At 35.4% G+C, this 17,660-nt stretch overlaps 1 protein-coding gene across 2 annotated transcripts in view; it reads left to right on the top strand.

Moving 5' to 3' along the window:
* The window catches only part of GTF2H1 (general transcription factor IIH subunit 1), a 173,418-nt gene that overhangs the window by 100,653 nt on the left and 55,105 nt on the right, over nucleotides 1-17,660 (top strand). For both annotated transcript variants that reach the window (XM_053720664.1, XM_053720663.1), the window contains exon 13: nucleotides 851-966. In XM_053720664.1, coding sequence (XP_053576639.1) covers nucleotides 851-966 — 116 coding nt within the window. The remainder of the gene's footprint in view (nucleotides 1-850; nucleotides 967-17,660) is intronic.

Below are 17,660 nucleotides of genomic sequence, written 5' to 3'. Positions count from 1 at the left end.
AGGAAAGGTCAGAAGGCTTCTGACATTTCTTTGGCATCTTGATTAAAGCTTTTGATTCATCATGCTTATTTGGAGTCGGGTAAATCCCCGCCTCAGTGGATTACGGCTCATTCTACTAGGTCAGTTTCTACTTCCTGGGCTTTTAAGAATGAAGCTTCTATTGATCAGATTTGCAAAGCAACAACTTGGTCTTCTTTGCATACTTTTACTAAATTCTAACATTTTGATGTTTTCTCTTCTTCAGAAGCAGTTTTAGGTAGAAAAGTACTTCAGGCAGCTGTTTCAGTTTGATTCTTCTGCTTATAATTTCAGTTTTTTTCATTATAAAGATTAAAACTTTTGATTTGGGTTGTGGATTAATTTTTCAGCGGAATTGGCTGTCTTTATTTTTATTCCTCCCTCTCTAGTGACTCTTGCGTGGAGTTCCACATCTTGGGGACTTGCTATCCCATATGTTTATAGCTCATGGACTCTTGCCAATTACATGAAAGAAAACATAATTTATGTAAGAATTTACGTGATAAATTCATTTCTTTCATATTGGCAAGAGTCCATGAGACCCACCCTTTTTATGGTGGTTATGATTTTTTTTGTATAAAGCACAATTATTCCAATTCCTTGTTGATGCTTTCGCTCCTTTCTTATCACCCCACTTCTTGACTATTCATTAAACTGAATTGTGGGTGTGGTGGCGGGTGTGTTTATGGGCATTTTGAGGTTTGGGAAACTTTGCCCCTCCCATACGTCACTAGCTCATGGACTCTTGCCAACATGAAAAATTAATTTATCAGGTAAATTCTTACATAAATTATGTTTGTTTTTTTTAATGACAAGTCTGTGTCTCATTCAGAGATGGTGCCAAATGACATCCAATCTGAACTGAAACACTTATACGTGGCAGTGGGTGAGCTGCTCCGACACTTCTGGTCCTGCTTTCCTGTGAACACCCCTTTCTTAGAAGAAAAGGTAAATATGTTTATTTCATTGTGACTCGCCATGCTCTATCTAAAGTGTTTTTCTTTATAAATAATCGTACGTATAACTTTGTGTGTGTCAGGCATTCACAGCGTTTATGCTAAATTTGATATGTAAGACATATAGCCTCACTGCTAAATTTGATATATAGCACATATAGCCTCACTGTTAAATTTAAAGGGAAATTCAACTCTTAAGGGACCAGTAAATACAGTACAATTGAATCATTGTCACATGCACAATAGAGAGATAATGTAATATCACTTACTTGGTATTTGAAATGAGCTGTAGATTTTTGTTTAGAAATATTGAAGTTAATCCGATTTTAGCCTTCCCTGTATCATGTGATAAATTGTATGCTCTGTGTAGCCACCAATCAGCAAGCACTACCAAGGGTGCTGAACCAAAAAAGGACCAGCACCTAAGCTTAAATTCACGCTTTCTTTCCAATGGCATGCAGAGTCCACAAATCCATTCTAATTATTAGAGGGAATTCAACTCCTTGCCACCAGGAGGAGGCAAAGAACACCCCAGCAAAGCTGTAAGTATCACTCCCACTTCCCATAATCCCCAGTCATTCTTTACCTTGTACATCAGGAGGAGGCAAAGAACACCCCAGCAAAGCTGTAAGTATCACTCCCACTTCCCATTACCCCCAGTCATTCTTTGCCTTGTACATTGGGAGGATGTGCGCAGATGGTGTCTGAAGATATTTAATCCTTTAATGGGTATTTTCCCTGCAAGCAAGGATTGGGGCTATGCTGTGACCATGTAATCCTCTGTATTAAGAGTAGTGGTGGCTTTTAGCAGTTAGAAGACAGCAAGGTAGTCCTTGCTTCACTTCCATCATGTATGCTACCCCTATATAGAAAACCAGGGTTGGTAACGCTGCTTTTCTTTCTCTCCAGGTCCCTGTCAGAGGTCGTCTGAGTCTCAGACCGGAGATGCGGTGCCAGCTCTGCAGTTAAAGCTCTAGGGTCCCTGTCAGGAGGAAGATTTTACCAGCAGACCTGGGGCTGCTGAGAAAGCTACAAGACCGGTAAGTCCCTGGGTTCCCTTATCCCTCAATGACTTGTGGTCTAAGTGAGGGGGGCTTAATGGCTATGGGTGGGGGACTTTTTAACCACTTTTCTATTTGATCCTCAGTGTCATACTCTGCAAGGGAGCAGGTTCAGGAGTAAGGAGCTGTTGTGCAGAGGTGTCAGGTTTTGGGGTTGATGTTGAGTTTTGTCTGCGTGAGTCTTTCCTTTTAGGCATAATTAAACAGGTACAAGGTTTTAGGAAATAAAGGAGATGGTTTTATTCATAGGATAAAGCAATGTAGAGAAATGCAATTTAGATAAGACAATGTCTATAGGCTGTAGTATCAGGCAGGAATACAGTTCTTTGTAATAACAGACAGGATACTTGCATATGCTGTAGACTGGAACAGTGAAATAACAGGCAGGAATGCAGAGATTTGTAATAACAAGCAGGATATTTGCATATGCTGTAAAACTGTATAATAATACTCAGGAAAGCAGAGCTTTGTAATAACAAACAGGATATTTGCATATGCAGTAGACTGGACACAGTTGTAATAACAGCCAGGAATGCAGAGCTTTGTAATAACAAACAGGATATTTGCGTATGCTGTAGACTGGAACTGTGTAGTATCGGGCAGGAAAACAGTTCTTTGTAATAACAGGCAGGAATGCAAAGCTTTGTAATAACAAACAGGATATTTGCATATGCTGTAGACTGGAACTGTGTAGTATCAGGCAGGAAAACAGTTGTTTGTAATAACAGGCAGGGATGCAAAGCTTTGTAATAAAAAACAGGATATTTGCATATGCTGTAGACTGGAACTGTGTAGTATCAGGCAGGAAAACAGTTGTTTGTAATAACAGGCAGGGATGGAAAGCTTTGTAATAACAAACAGGATATTTGCATATGCTGTAGACTGGTACTTTAAGGAAACTTGCATAAACTGCAAACTGGTACTTTGTAGAAACAAACAGGATATTTGCATAGACTGCAATTGGAACTTTGTGGTATCAGGAAACAAGCAAGCAAAAGTACCTGAATCAGTCCTTAGGAAAGAAAGTTTTAGGCAAGTTCAATTGCCAGGAATTCAGTCCAAAAATGAAACAGTGCCAAGGAATTATCCAGAAGAGAAGTCAGTAACCAGGAAATCCAACATAACTGACCAGGAAATCCAACATAACTGTATTTCTCACAGGAAACAGGAGCAGAGAGTCTTTCAGAGTATCACTCTTTATGTGAAAGCACATAATTGCAAACAAACCACCAAGATAAAGCAGGCTGCTGATTAAATGATTTCTTTCAGCTGGCAAGCAGGTGGAGCCAGAGAGCCAAAGTTGCAGCAAACAGAAAAACACAATATTCCTTTCCTGTGATCAAGCCATCTGGTGGCTTAGTGGTAAAACAACAGGCTGGGAAATAACAGCTGCAGGAATAGAGACAGGTCCCAGGTTCAATTCCAGGCTGAACCCTGACACTCAGTGAGGATCAAATAGAAAGAACCATAAAAAGGGACATTAGACCCTCAATTTTTTTTTGCATAAATGTTTTGTAGATGATCAATATATAGCCCATACAGGTTTTTCTTTCATGTAATTAGCAAGTCTATGAGCTAGTGACGTATGGGATATACATTCCTACCAGGAGGGGCAAAGTTTCCCAAACCTCAAAATGCCTATAAATACACCCCTCACCACACCCACAATTCAGTTTTACAAACTTTGCCTCCTATGGAGGTGGTGAAGTAAGTTTGTGCTAGATTCTACGTTGATATGCGCTCCGCAGCAAGTTGGAGCCCGGTTTTCCTCTCAGCGTGCAGTGAATGTCAGAGGGATGTGAGGAGAGTATTGCCTATTTAAATGCAGTGATCTCCTTCTACGGGGTCTATTTCATAGGTTCTCTGTTATCGGTCGTAGAGATTCATCTCTTACCTCCCTTTTCAGATCGACGATATACTCTTATTTATATACCATTACCTCTGCTGATTCTCGTTTCAGTACTGGTTTGGCTTTCTACAAATATGTAGATGAGTGTCCTGGGGTAAGTAAATCTTATTTTCTGTGACACTCTAAGCTATGGTTGGGCACTTTGTTTATAAAGTTCTAAATATATGTATTCAAACATTTATTTGCCTTGACTCAGAATGTTCAACATTCCTTATTTTCAGACAGTCAGTTTCATATTTGGGATAATGCATTTGAATCAAACATTTTTTCTTACCTTAAAAATTTGACTCTTTTTTTTCCCTGTGGGCTGTTAGGCTCGCGGGGGCTGAAAATGCTTCATTTTATTGCGTCATTCTTGGCGCGGACTTTTTTGGCGCAAAAAATCTTTTCAGTTTCCGGCGTCATACGTGTCGCCGGAAGTTGCGTCATTTTTTGACGTTCTTTTGTGCCAAAAATGTCGGCGTTCCGGATGTGGCGTCATTTTTGGCGCCAAAAGCATTTAGGCGCCAAATAATGTGGGCGTCTTATTTGGCGCTAAAAAATATGGGCGTCGTTTTTGTCTCCACATTATTTAAGTCTCATTTTTCATTGCTTCTGGTTGCTAGAAGCTTGTTCTATGGCATTTTTTCCCATTCCTGAAACTGTCATTTAAGGAATTTGATCAATTTTGCTTTATATGTTGTTTTTTCTCTTACATATTGCAAGATGTCTCACGTTGCATCTGAGTCAGAAGATACTTCAGGAAAATCGCTGTCTAGTGCTGGAACTACCAAAGCTAAGTGTATCTGCTGTAAACTTTTGGTAGCTATTCCTCCGGCTGTTGTTTGTATTAATTGTCATGACAAACTTGTTAATGCAGATAATATTTCCTTTAGTAATGTACCATTGCCTGTTGCAGTTCCTTCAACATCTAAGGTGCAGAATGTTCCTGATAACATAAGAGATTTTGTTTCTGAATCCATCAAGAAGGCTATGTCTGTTATTTCTCCTTCTAGAAAACATAAAAAATCTTTTAAAACTTCTCTCCCTACAGATGAATTTTTAAATGAACATCATCATTCTGATTCTGATGACTCTTCTGGTTCAGAGGATTCTGTCTCAGAGATTGATGCTGATAAATCTTCATATTTATTTAAAATGGAATTTATTCGTTCTTTACTTAAAGAAGTACTAATTGCTTTAGAAATAGAGGATTCTGGTCCTCTTGATACTAATTCTAAACTTTTAGATAAGGTATTTAAATCTCCTGTGGTTATTCCAGAAGTTTTTCCTGTTCCTAATGCTATTTCTGAAGTAATTTCTAAAGAATGGGATAAATTGGGTAATTCATTTACTCCTTCTAAACGTTTTAAGCAATTATATCCTGTGCCGTCTGACAGATTAGAATTTTGGGACAAAATCCCTAGAGTTGATGGGGCTATTTCTACCCTTGCTAAACGTACTACTATTCCTACGTCAGATGGTACTTCGTTTAAGGATCCTTTAGATAGGAAAATTGAATCCTTTCTAAGAAAAGCTTATCTGTGTTCAGGTAATCTTCTTAGACCTGCTATATCATTGGCTGATGTTGCTGCAGCTTCAACTTTTTGGTTGGAAAACTTTAGCGCAACAAGTAACGGATCATGATTCTCATAATATTATTATTCTTCTTCAGCATGCTAATAATTTTATCTGTGATGCCATTTTTGATATTATCAGAGTTGATGTCAGGTTTATGTCTCTAGCTATTTTAGCTAGAAGAGCTTTATGGCTTAAGACTTGGAATGCTGATATGGCTTCTAAATCAACTCTACTTTCCATTTCTTTCCAGGGTAACAAATTATTTGGTTCTCAGTTGGATTCTATTATCTCAACTGTTATTGGTGGGAAAGGAACTTTTTTACCACAGGATAAAAAATCTAAGGGTAAAAACAGGGCTAATAATCGTTTTCGTTCCTTTCGTTTCAACAAAGAACAAAAGCCTGATCCTTCATCCTCAGGAGCAGTTTCAGTTTGGAAACCATCTCCAGTCTGGAATAAATCCAAGCCTTCTAGAAAGGCAAAGCCTGCTTCTAAGTCCACATGAAGGTGCGGCCCTCATTCCAGCTCAGCTGGTAGGGGGCAGGTTACGTTTTTTCAAAGAAATTTGGATCAATTCTGTTCACAATCTTTGGATTCAGAACATTGTTTCAGAAGGGTACAGAATTGGTTTCAAGATGAGACCTCCTGCAAAGAGATTTTTTCTTTCCCGTGTCCCAGTAAATCCAGTGAAAGCTCAAGCATTTCTGAATTGTGTTTCAGATCTAGAGTTGGCTGGAGTAATTATGCCAGTTCCAGTTTCGGAACAGGGGATGAGGTTTTATTCAAATCTCTTCATTGTACCAAAGAAGGAGAATTCCTTCAGACCAGTTCTGGATCTAAAAATATTGAATCGTTATGTAAGGATACCAACGTTCAAAATGGTAACTGTAAGGACTATCTTGCCTTTTGTTCAGCAAGGGCATTATATGTCCACAATAGATTTACAGGATGCATATCTGCATATTCCGATTCATCCAGATCATACGAATCAACTTGTGTTGTTTCTTCAAAATCATGGTTGGAGGATCAATTTACCAAAAAGTTCATTGATTCCTCAGACAAGGGTAACCTTTCTGGGTTTCCAGATAGATTCAGTGTCCATGACTCTGTCTTTGACAGACAAGAGACGTCTAAATTGATTTCAGCTTGTCGAAATCTTCAGTCACAATCATTCCCTTCGGTAGCCTTATGCATGGAAATTCTAGGTCTTATGACTGCAGCATCGGATGCGATCCCCTTTGCTCGTTTTCACATGCGACCTCTTCAGCTCTGTATGCTGAATCAATGGTGCAAGGATTACACAAAGATATCTCAATTAATATCTTTAAAACCGATTGTACGACACTCTCTAACGTGGTGGACAGATCACCATCGTTTAATTCAGGGGGCTTCTTTTGTGCTTCCGACCTGGACTGTAATTTCAACAGATGCAAGTCTCACAGGTTGGGGAGCAGTGTGGGGATCTCTGATAGCACAAGGAGTTTGGGAATCTCAGGAGGTGAGATTACCAATCAATATTTTGGAACTCCGTGCAATTTTCAGAGCTCTTCAGTTTTGGCCTCTTCTGAAGAGAGAATCGTTCATTTGTTTTCAGACAGACAATGTCACAACTGTGGCATACATCAATCATCAAGGAGGGACTCACAGTCCTCTGGCTATGAAAGAAGTATCTCGAATTCTGGTTTGGGCGGAATCCAGCTCCTGTCTAATCTCTGCGGTTCATATCCCAGGTATAGACAATTGGGAAGCGGATTATCTCAGTCGCCAAACGTTGCATCCGGGCGAATGGTCTCTTCACCCAGAGGTATTTCTTCAGATTGTTCAAATGTGGGAACTTCCAGAAATAGATCTGATGGCGTCTCATCTAAACAAGAAACTTCCCAGGTATCTGTCCAGATCCCGGGATCCTCAGGCGGAGGCAGTGGATGCATTATCACTTCCTTGGAAGTATCATCCTGCCTATATCTTTCTGCCTCTAGTTCTTCTTCCAAGAGTAATCTCCAAGATTCTGAAGGAATGCTCGTTTGTTCTGCTGGTAGCTCCGGCATGGCCTCACAGGTTTTGGTATGCGGATCTTGTCCGGATGGCCTCTTGCCAACCGTGGACTCTTCCGTTAAGACCAGACCTTCTGTCGCAAGGTCCTTTTTTCCATCAGGATCTGAAATCCTTAAATTTAAAGGTATGGAGATTGAACGCTTGATTCTTGGTCAAAGAGGTTTCTCTGACTCTGTGATTAATACTATGTTACAGGCGCGTAAATCTGTATCTAGAGAGATATATTATAGAGTCTGGAAGACCTATATTTCTTGGTGTCTTTCTCATCATTTTTCTTGGCATTCTTTTAGAATACCGAGAATTTTACAGTTTCTTCAGGATGGTTTAGATAAGGGTTTGTCCGCAAGTTCCTTGAAAGGTCAAATCTCTGCTCTTTCTGTTCTTTTTCACAGAAAGATTGCTATTCTTCCTGATATTCATTGTTTTGTACAAGCTTTGGTTCGTATAAAACCTGTCATTAAGTCAATTTCTCCTCCTTGGAGTTTGAATTTGGTTCTGGGGGCTCTTCAAGCTCCTCCGTTTGAACCTATGCATTCATTGGACATTAAATTACTTTCTTGGAAAGTTTTGTTCCTTTTGGCAATCTCTTCTGCCAGAAGAGTTTCTGAATTATCTGCTCTTTCTTGTGAGTCTCCTTTTCTGATTTTTCATCAGGATAAGGCGGTGTTGCGAACTTCTTTTGAATTTTTACCTAAAGTTGTGAATTCCAACAACATTAGTAGAGAAATTGTGGTTCCTTCATTATGTCCTAATCCTAAGAATTCTAAGGAGAAATCGTTGCATTCTTTGGATGTTGTTAGAGCTTTGAAATATTATGTTGAAGCTACTAAGTCTTTCCGAAAGACTTCTAGTTTATTTGTTATCTTTTCCGGTTCTAGAAAAGGCCAGAAAGCTTCTGCCATTTCTTTGGCATCTTGGTTGAAATCTTTAATTCATCTTGCCTATGTTGAGTCGGGTAAAATTCCGCCTCAGAGGATCACAGCTCATTCTACTAGGTCAGTTTCTACTTCCTGGGCGTTTAGGAATGAAGCTTCGATTGATCAGATTTGCAAAGCAGCAACTTGGTCCTCTTTGCATACTTTTACTAAATTCTACCATTTTGATGTATTTTCTTCTTCTGAAGCAGTTTTTGGTAGAAAAGTACTTCTGGCAGCGGTTTCAGTTTGAATCTTCTGCTTATGTTTTTCATTAAACTTTATTTTGGGTGTGGATTATTTTCAGCAGGAATTGGCTGTCTTTATTTTATCCCTACCTCTCTAGTGACTCTTGTGTGGAAAGATCCACATCTTGGGTAGTCATTATCCCATACGTCACTAGCTCATGGTCTCTTGCTAATTACATGAAAGAAAACATAATTTATGTAAACTTACCTGATAAATTCATTTCTTTCATATTAGCAAGAGTCCATGAGGCCCGCCCTTTTTTTTGTGGTGGTTATGATTTTTTTATAAAGCACAATTATTCCAATTCCTTATTTTATATGCTTTCGCACTTTTTTATCACCCCACTTCTTGGCTATTCGTTAAACTGAATTGTGGGTGTGGTGAGGGGTGTATTTATAGGCATTTTGAGGTTTGGGAAACTTTGCCCCTCCTGGTAGGAATGTATATCCCATACGTCACTAGCTCATGGACTCTTGCTAATATGAAAGAAATTAATTTATCAGGTAAGTTCTTACATAAATTATGTTTTTTTGTTTTTTTTTAAAAAAAAGTATAGTTTTGCTTATTTTTAAATAACATAGCTCTGATTTTCAGACTCCTAACCAAGCCCCAATGTTTTAGGAGAATACTAATGTATACCTACTCCAGCTTGCTCCTGTTTGTGTAAAGGGTCTTTTCATATGCAAATGAAGTGGGGGGTGCAGTGTCTGCTATTTCCCACTTGCAGTGGGTGTTCCAGTAACCTATTAAAAAAAATTAAACAGAACTAAACTGGTAGATTCTAAGTAAGTTTTTAAACGGTTTTATACTGGATTTTATATCAGTATCTGTGCATATTCTTCTTTATAGTCAGTACCTGTACATATTATGTATAGTAGTGTTTATTACATGCAGTTATATGACAATTAGTGTATACTGTATATTTATATATATTTATATCAGTATCTGTACATATTCTGTATAGTAGTGTCTTTACATGTAGTTCTGTGACAATTAGTGTATACTGTATATTTATATCAGTATCTGTACATATTCTGTATAGTAGTGTCTATTACATGCAGTTATATGACAATTCATGTATACTGTATATTTATATCAGTATCTGTACATATTCTGTATAGTAGTGTCTATTACATGCAGTTCTGTGACAATTAGTGTATACTGTATATTTATATCAGTATATGTACATATTCTGTATAGTAGTGTATATTACATACAGTTATATGACAATTAGTGTATACTGTATATTTATATCCGTATCTGTACATATTCTGTATAGTAGTGTCTATTACATGCAGTTATATGACAATTAGTGTATACTGTATATTTATATCAGTATCTGTACTTATTCTGTATAGTATTGTCTATTACATGCAGTTATATGACAATTAGTGTATACTGTATATTTATATCAGTATCTGTACATATTCTGTATAGTAGTGTCTATTACATGCAGTTCTGTGACAATTAGTGTATACTGTATATTTATATCAGCATCTGTACATATTCTGTATAGTAGTGTCTATTACATGCAGTTATATGACAATTAGTGTATACTGTATATTTATATCAGTATCTGTACATATTCTGTATAGTAGTGTCTATTACATGCAGTTCTGTGACAATTAGTGTATACTGTATATTTATATCAGCATCTGTACATATTCTGTATAGTAGTGTCTATTACATGCAGTTATATGACAATTAGTGTATACTGTATATCTATATCAGTATCTGTACATATTCTGTATAGTAGTGTCTATTACATACAGTTATATGACAATTAGTGTATACTGTATATTTATATCAGTATCTGTACATATTCTGTATAGTAGTGTCTATTACATGCAGTTATATGACAATTAGTGTATACTGTATATTTATATCAGTATCTGTACATATTCTGTATAGTAGTGTCTGTTACATGCAGTTATATGTAATTAGTGTATACTGTATATTTATATCAGTATCTGTACATATTCTGTATAGTAGTGTCTATTACATGTAGTTATATGACAATTAGTGTATACTGTATATTTATATCAGTATCTGTACATATTCTGTATAGTAGTGTCTATTACATGCAGTTATATGACAATTAGTGTATACTGTATATTTATATCAGTATCTGTATATATTCTGTATAGTAGTGTCTATTACATGCAGTTCTATAACAGTTAGTGTATACTGTATATTTATATCAGCATCTGTACATATTCTGTATAGTAGTGTCTATTACATGCAGTTATATGACAATTAGTGTATACTGTATATTTATATCAGTATCTGTACATATTCTGTATAGTAGTGACTGTTACATGCAGTTATATGATAATTAGTGTGTACTGCATATTTATATCAGTATCTGTACATATTCTGTATAGTAGTGTCTATATTACATGCAGTTATATGACAATTACTGTATACTGTATATTTATATCAGTATCTGTACATATTCTGTATAGTAGTGTCTATTACATGCAGCTATATGACAATTAGTGTATACTGTATATTTAGATCAGTATCTGTACATATTCTGTATAGTAGTGTCTATTACATGCAGTTATATGACAATTAATGTATACTGTATATTTATATCAGTGTCTGTACATATTCTGTATAGTAGTGTCTATTACATACAGTTATATGACAATTAGTATATACTGTATATTTATATCAGTATCTGTATATATTCTGTATAGTAGTGTCTATTACATGCAGTTATATGACAATTAGTATATACTGTATATTTATATCAGTATCTGTATATATTATGTATAGTAGTGTCTATTACATGCAGTTATATGACAATTAGTGTATGCTGTATATTTATATCAGTATCTGTACATATTCTGTATAGTAGTGTCTATTACATGCAGTTATATGACAATTAGTGTATACTATATACAGTGAGGCCTCGGTTTACGAATTTAATTCGTTCTCCGGGTCGTTTCGTATTGCGAAAAATTCGTAAACCGAAACACGTTTTCCCATAGGAATGCATTGAAAATCAATTAATGCGTTCCGGAGGTCCGAAAAAATTCAAATAAAGTGTCCAAAAAATGCTCCAAAAGGCTTAACAACTTGCTGCAAATGGCTCCAATGTCTCCAAAAGGCTCCACAACTTGCTGCAAATGGCTCCAAAAGGCTTAACAACTTGCTGCAAATGACTCCAAAAGGCTCAACAACTTGCTGCAAAATGGCTCCAAAACCTCTCCAACACCTCCACACTGGTACCCAAACTTCATTAATTCAATCATACTTGAGTATGCAGGGGGCACAGGGGCCACTGGTTTCGTATTGCGAAAAATATTCGTAAACCGAGGGGGGCAAACCGGCATTTTGTTTCGTATTGCGAAAAAAATTCGTAAACCGAGTCAATTTTTCTTCAAATTTCGATTTCGTAAACCGAAATTTCGTATACCGAGTCGTGCGTAAACCGGGGCCTCACTGTATTTATATCCGTATCTGTACATATTCTGTATAGTAGTGTCTATTACATGCAGTTATATGACAATTAGTATATACTGTATATTTATATCAGTATCTGTATATATTATGTATAGTAGTGTCTATTACATGCAGTTATATGACAATTAGTGTATACTGTATATTTATATCAGTATCTGTACATATTCTGTATAGTAGTGTCTGTTACATGCAGTTATATGACAATTAGTGTATAATGTATATTTATATCAGTATCTGTACATATTCTGTATAGTAGTGTCTATTACATGCAGTTATATGACAATTAGTGTATACTGTATATTTATAACAGTATCTGTACATATTCTGTATAGTAATGTCTATTACATGCAGTTATATGACAATTAGTGTATACTGTATATTTATATCAGTATCTGTACATATTCTGTATAGTAGTGTCTATTACATGCAGTTATATGACAATTAGTGTATACTGTATATTTATATCAGTATCTGTACATATTCTGTATAGTAGTGTCTATTACATGCAGTTATATGACAATTAGTGTATACTGTATATTTATAACAGTATCTGTACATATTCTGTATATTAGTGTCTATTACATGCAGTTATATGACAATTAGTGTATACTGTATATTTATATCAGTATCTGTACATATTCTGTATAGTAGTGTCTATTACATGCAGTTATATGACAATTAGTGTATATTGTATATTTATATCAGTATCTGTACATATTCTGTATAGTAGTGTCTATTACATGCAGTTATATCACAATTAGTGTATACTGTATATTTATATCAGTATCTGTACATATTCTGTATAGTAGTGTTTATTACATGCAGTTATATGACAATTGGTGTATACTGTATATTTATATCAGTATCTGTACATATTCTGTATAGTAGTGTCTATTACATGCAGTTATATGACAATTAGTATATACTGTATATTTATATCCGTATCTGTACATATTCTGTATATTAGTGTCTATTACATGCAGTTATATGACAATTAGTGTATACTGTATATTTATATCAGTTGCTGTACATATTCTGTATAGTAGCGTCTATTACATGCAGTTATATGACAATTAATGTATACTGTATATTTATATCAGTATCTGTACATATTCTGTATAGTAGTGTCTATTACATGCAGTTATATGACAATTAGTGTATACTGTATATTTATAACAGTATCTGTACATATTCTGTATATTAGTGTCTATTACATGCAGTTATATGACAATTAGTGTATACTGTATATTTATATCAGTATCTGTACATATTCTGTATAGTAGTGTCTATTACATGCAGTTATATGACAATTAGTGTATATTGTATATTTATATCAGTATCTGTACATATTCTGTATAGTAGTGTCTATTACATGCAGTTATATCACAATTAGTGTATACTGTATATTTATATCAGTATCTGTACATATTCTGTATAGTAGTGTTTATTACATGCAGTTATATGACAATTGGTGTATACTGTATATTTATATCAGTATCTGTACATATTCTGTATAGTAGTGTCTATTACATGCAGTTATATGACAATTAGTATATACTGTATATTTATATCCGTATCTGTACATATTCTGTATATTAGTGTCTATTACATGCAGTTATATGACAATTAGTGTATACTGTATATTTATATCAGTTGCTGTACATATTCTGTATAGTAGTGTCTATTACATGCAGTTATATCACAATTAGTGTATACTGTATATTTATATCAGTATCTGTACATATTCTGTATAGTAGTGTCTATTACATGCAGTTATATGTAATTAGTGTATACTGTATATTTATATCAGTATCTGTACATATTCTGTATAGTAGTGTCCATTGCATGCAGTTATATGACAATTAGTGTATACTGTATATTTATATCAGTATCTGTACATATTCTGTATAGTAGTGTCTATTACATGCAGTTATATGTAATTAGTGTATACTGTATATTTATATCAGTATCCGTACATATTCTGTATAGTAGTGTCTATTACATGCAGTTATATGACAATTAGTGTATACTGTATATTTAGATCAGTATCTGTACATATTCTGTATAGTAGTGTCTATTACATGCAGTTATATGACAATTAGTGTATACTGTATATTTATGTCAGTATCTGTACATATTCTGTATAGTAGTGTCTATTACATGCAGTTATATGACAAGTAACGTATACTGTATATTTATATCAGTATCTGTACATATTCTGTATAGTAGTGTCTATTACATGCAGTTATATGACAATTAGTGTATACTGTATATTTAGATCAGTATCTGTACATATTCTGTATAGTAGTGTCTATTACATGCAGTTATATGACAATTAGTGTATACTGTCCCTTTAAAGGCATTTGTTCCTTAGAAGCTAGCTAGAGTTCAGTATGTAAGGAACTTGCTCTGCATATACTGTTCTCTAAGGTCAATGATTAAATTCTTGGCTAGAGACCCTGTGTTTAGCTTCTTAATGCCAGTGGTGTACTCGGCGACAGCGCCTTTGTTTTTAAAAAAAAATAGGCCCGACCGTAGCCTGTTGGCAGCGCATTTTCGTGCACTTAATTACCGTTGCTCACGGTCGTGCATACACACAAAACCTCCAAGAATAGAGATATAGGATACATTGTGTGATATAACTGAAAATGTTTTGCCTCTCCGCTCTCTGTCCATTATCGGGCTTTAGAGGCCTTTATTATTCGACCGAGGATAGAGCAGAGTATGACAATTCCCTCACGGGGCTCTTGTGCTGCTGGATGTTAAAGGCAGTTAAGCCTAAGGGGCCGATTTATCAAATGTCTGTCCGACATGATCCGATCAGAGGATCATGTCTAACAGACATCGCTGAATGCGGACAGCATACGCTCTCCGCATTCAGCATTGCCCAAGCAGTTCTTGTGAGCTGCTGGTGCAATGCCGCCCCCTTCAGATTCGTGGCCAATCGGCCGCTAGCAGGGGTTGTCAATCAACCCAATCGTAATTGATCGGGTTGATTTCCAGCGATTTCTGTCTGCCTCCCAATAGCAGGCGCACAGGTTACAGAGCAGCGGTCCATATGGACAATTAGTGTATACTGTATATTTATATCAGTATCTGTACATATTCTGTATAGTAGTGTCTATTACATGCAGTTATATGACAATTAGTGTATATTGTATATTTATATCAGTATCTGTACATATTCTGTATAGTAGTGTCTATTACATGCAGTTATATCACAATTAGTGTATACTGTATATTTATATCAGTATCTGTACATATTCTGTATAGTAGTGTTTATTACATGCAGTTATATGACAATTGGTGTATACTGTATATTTATATCAGTATCTGTACATATTCTGTATAGTAGTGTCTATTACATGCAGTTATATGACAATTAGTATATACTGTATATTTATATCCGTATCTGTACATATTCTGTATATTAGTGTCTATTACATGCAGTTATATGACAATTAGTGTATACTGTATATTTATATCAGTTGCTGTACATATTCTGTATAGTAGCGTCTATTACATGCAGTTATATGACAATTAATGTATACTGTATATTTATATCAGTATCTGTACATATTCTGTATAGTAGTGTCTATTACATGCAGTTATATGACAATTAGTGTATACTGTATATTTATAACAGTATCTGTACATATTCTGTATATTAGTGTCTATTACATGCAGTTATATGACAATTAGTGTATACTGTATATTTATATCAGTATCTGTACATATTCTGTATAGTAGTGTCTATTACATGCAGTTATATGACAATTAGTGTATATTGTATATTTATATCAGTATCTGTACATATTCTGTATAGTAGTGTCTATTACATGCAGTTATATCACAATTAGTGTATACTGTATATTTATATCAGTATCTGTACATATTCTGTATAGTAGTGTTTATTACATGCAGTTATATGACAATTGGTGTATACTGTATATTTATATCAGTATCTGTACATATTCTGTATAGTAGTGTCTATTACATGCAGTTATATGACAATTAGTATATACTGTATATTTATATCCGTATCTGTACATATTCTGTATATTAGTGTCTATTACATGCAGTTATATGACAATTAGTGTATACTGTATATTTATATCAGTTGCTGTACATATTCTGTATAGTAGCGTCTATTACATGCAGTTATATGACAATTAGTGTATACTGTATATTTATATCAGTATCTGTACATATTCTGTATAGTAGTGTCTATTACATGCAGTTATATGTAATTAGTGTATACTGTATATTTATATCAGTATCTGTACATATTCTGTATAGTAGTGTCCATTGCATGCAGTTATATGACAATTAGTGTATACTGTATATTTATATCAGTATCTGTACATATTCTGTATAGTAGTGTCTATTACATGCAGTTATATGTAATTAGTGTATACTGTATATTTATATCAGTATCCGTACATATTCTGTATAGTAGTGTCTATTACATGCAGTTATATGACAATTAGTGTATACTGTATATTTAGATCAGTATCTGTACATATTCTGTATAGTAGTGTCTATTACATGCAGTTATATGACAATTAGTGTATACTGTATATTTATGTCAGTATCTGTACATATTCTGTATAGTAGTGTCTATTACATGCAGTTATATGACAAGTAACGTATACTGTATATTTATATCAGTATCTGTACATATTCTGTATAGTAGTGTCTATTACATGCAGTTATATGACAATTAGTGTATACTGTATATTTAGATCAGTATCTGTACATATTCTGTATAGTAGTGTCTATTACATGCAGTTATATGACAATTAGTGTATACTGTCCCTTTAAAGGCATTTGTTCCTTAGAAGCTAGCTAGAGTTCAGTATGTAAGGAACTTGCTCTGCATATACTGTTCTCTAAGGTCAATGATTAAATTCTTGGCTAGAGACCCTGTGTTTAGCTTCTTAATGCCAGTGGTGTACTCGGCGACAGCGCCTTTGTTTTTAAAAAAAAATAGGCCCGACCGTAGCCTGTTGGCAGCGCATTTTCGTGCACTTAATTACCGTTGCTCACGGTCGTGCATACACACAAAACCTCCAAGAATAGAGATATAGGATACATTGTGTGATATAACTGAAAATGTTTTGCCTCTCCGCTCTCTGTCCATTATCGGGCTTTAGAGGCCTTTATTATTCGACCGAGGATAGAGCAGAGTATGACAATTCCCTCACGGGGCTCTTGTGCTGCTGGATGTTAAAGGCAGTTAAGCCTAAGGGGCCGATTTATCAAATGTCTGTCCGACATGATCCGATCAGAGGATCATGTCTAACAGACATCGCTGAATGCGGACAGCATACGCTCTCCGCATTCAGCATTGCCCAAGCAGTTCTTGTGAGCTGCTGGTGCAATGCCGCCCCCTTCAGATTCGTGGCCAATCGGCCGCTAGCAGGGGTTGTCAATCAACCCAATCGTAATTGATCGGGTTGATTTC

Source organism: Bombina bombina, chromosome 7 (assembly GCF_027579735.1).
Source record: "Bombina bombina isolate aBomBom1 chromosome 7, aBomBom1.pri, whole genome shotgun sequence".
In the NCBI taxonomy this organism is placed as follows: Eukaryota; Metazoa; Chordata; class Amphibia; order Anura; family Bombinatoridae; genus Bombina; species Bombina bombina.
Note: the sequence above shows the minus strand (reverse complement) of the source record. Positions and strands in the feature narration are given on the sequence as shown.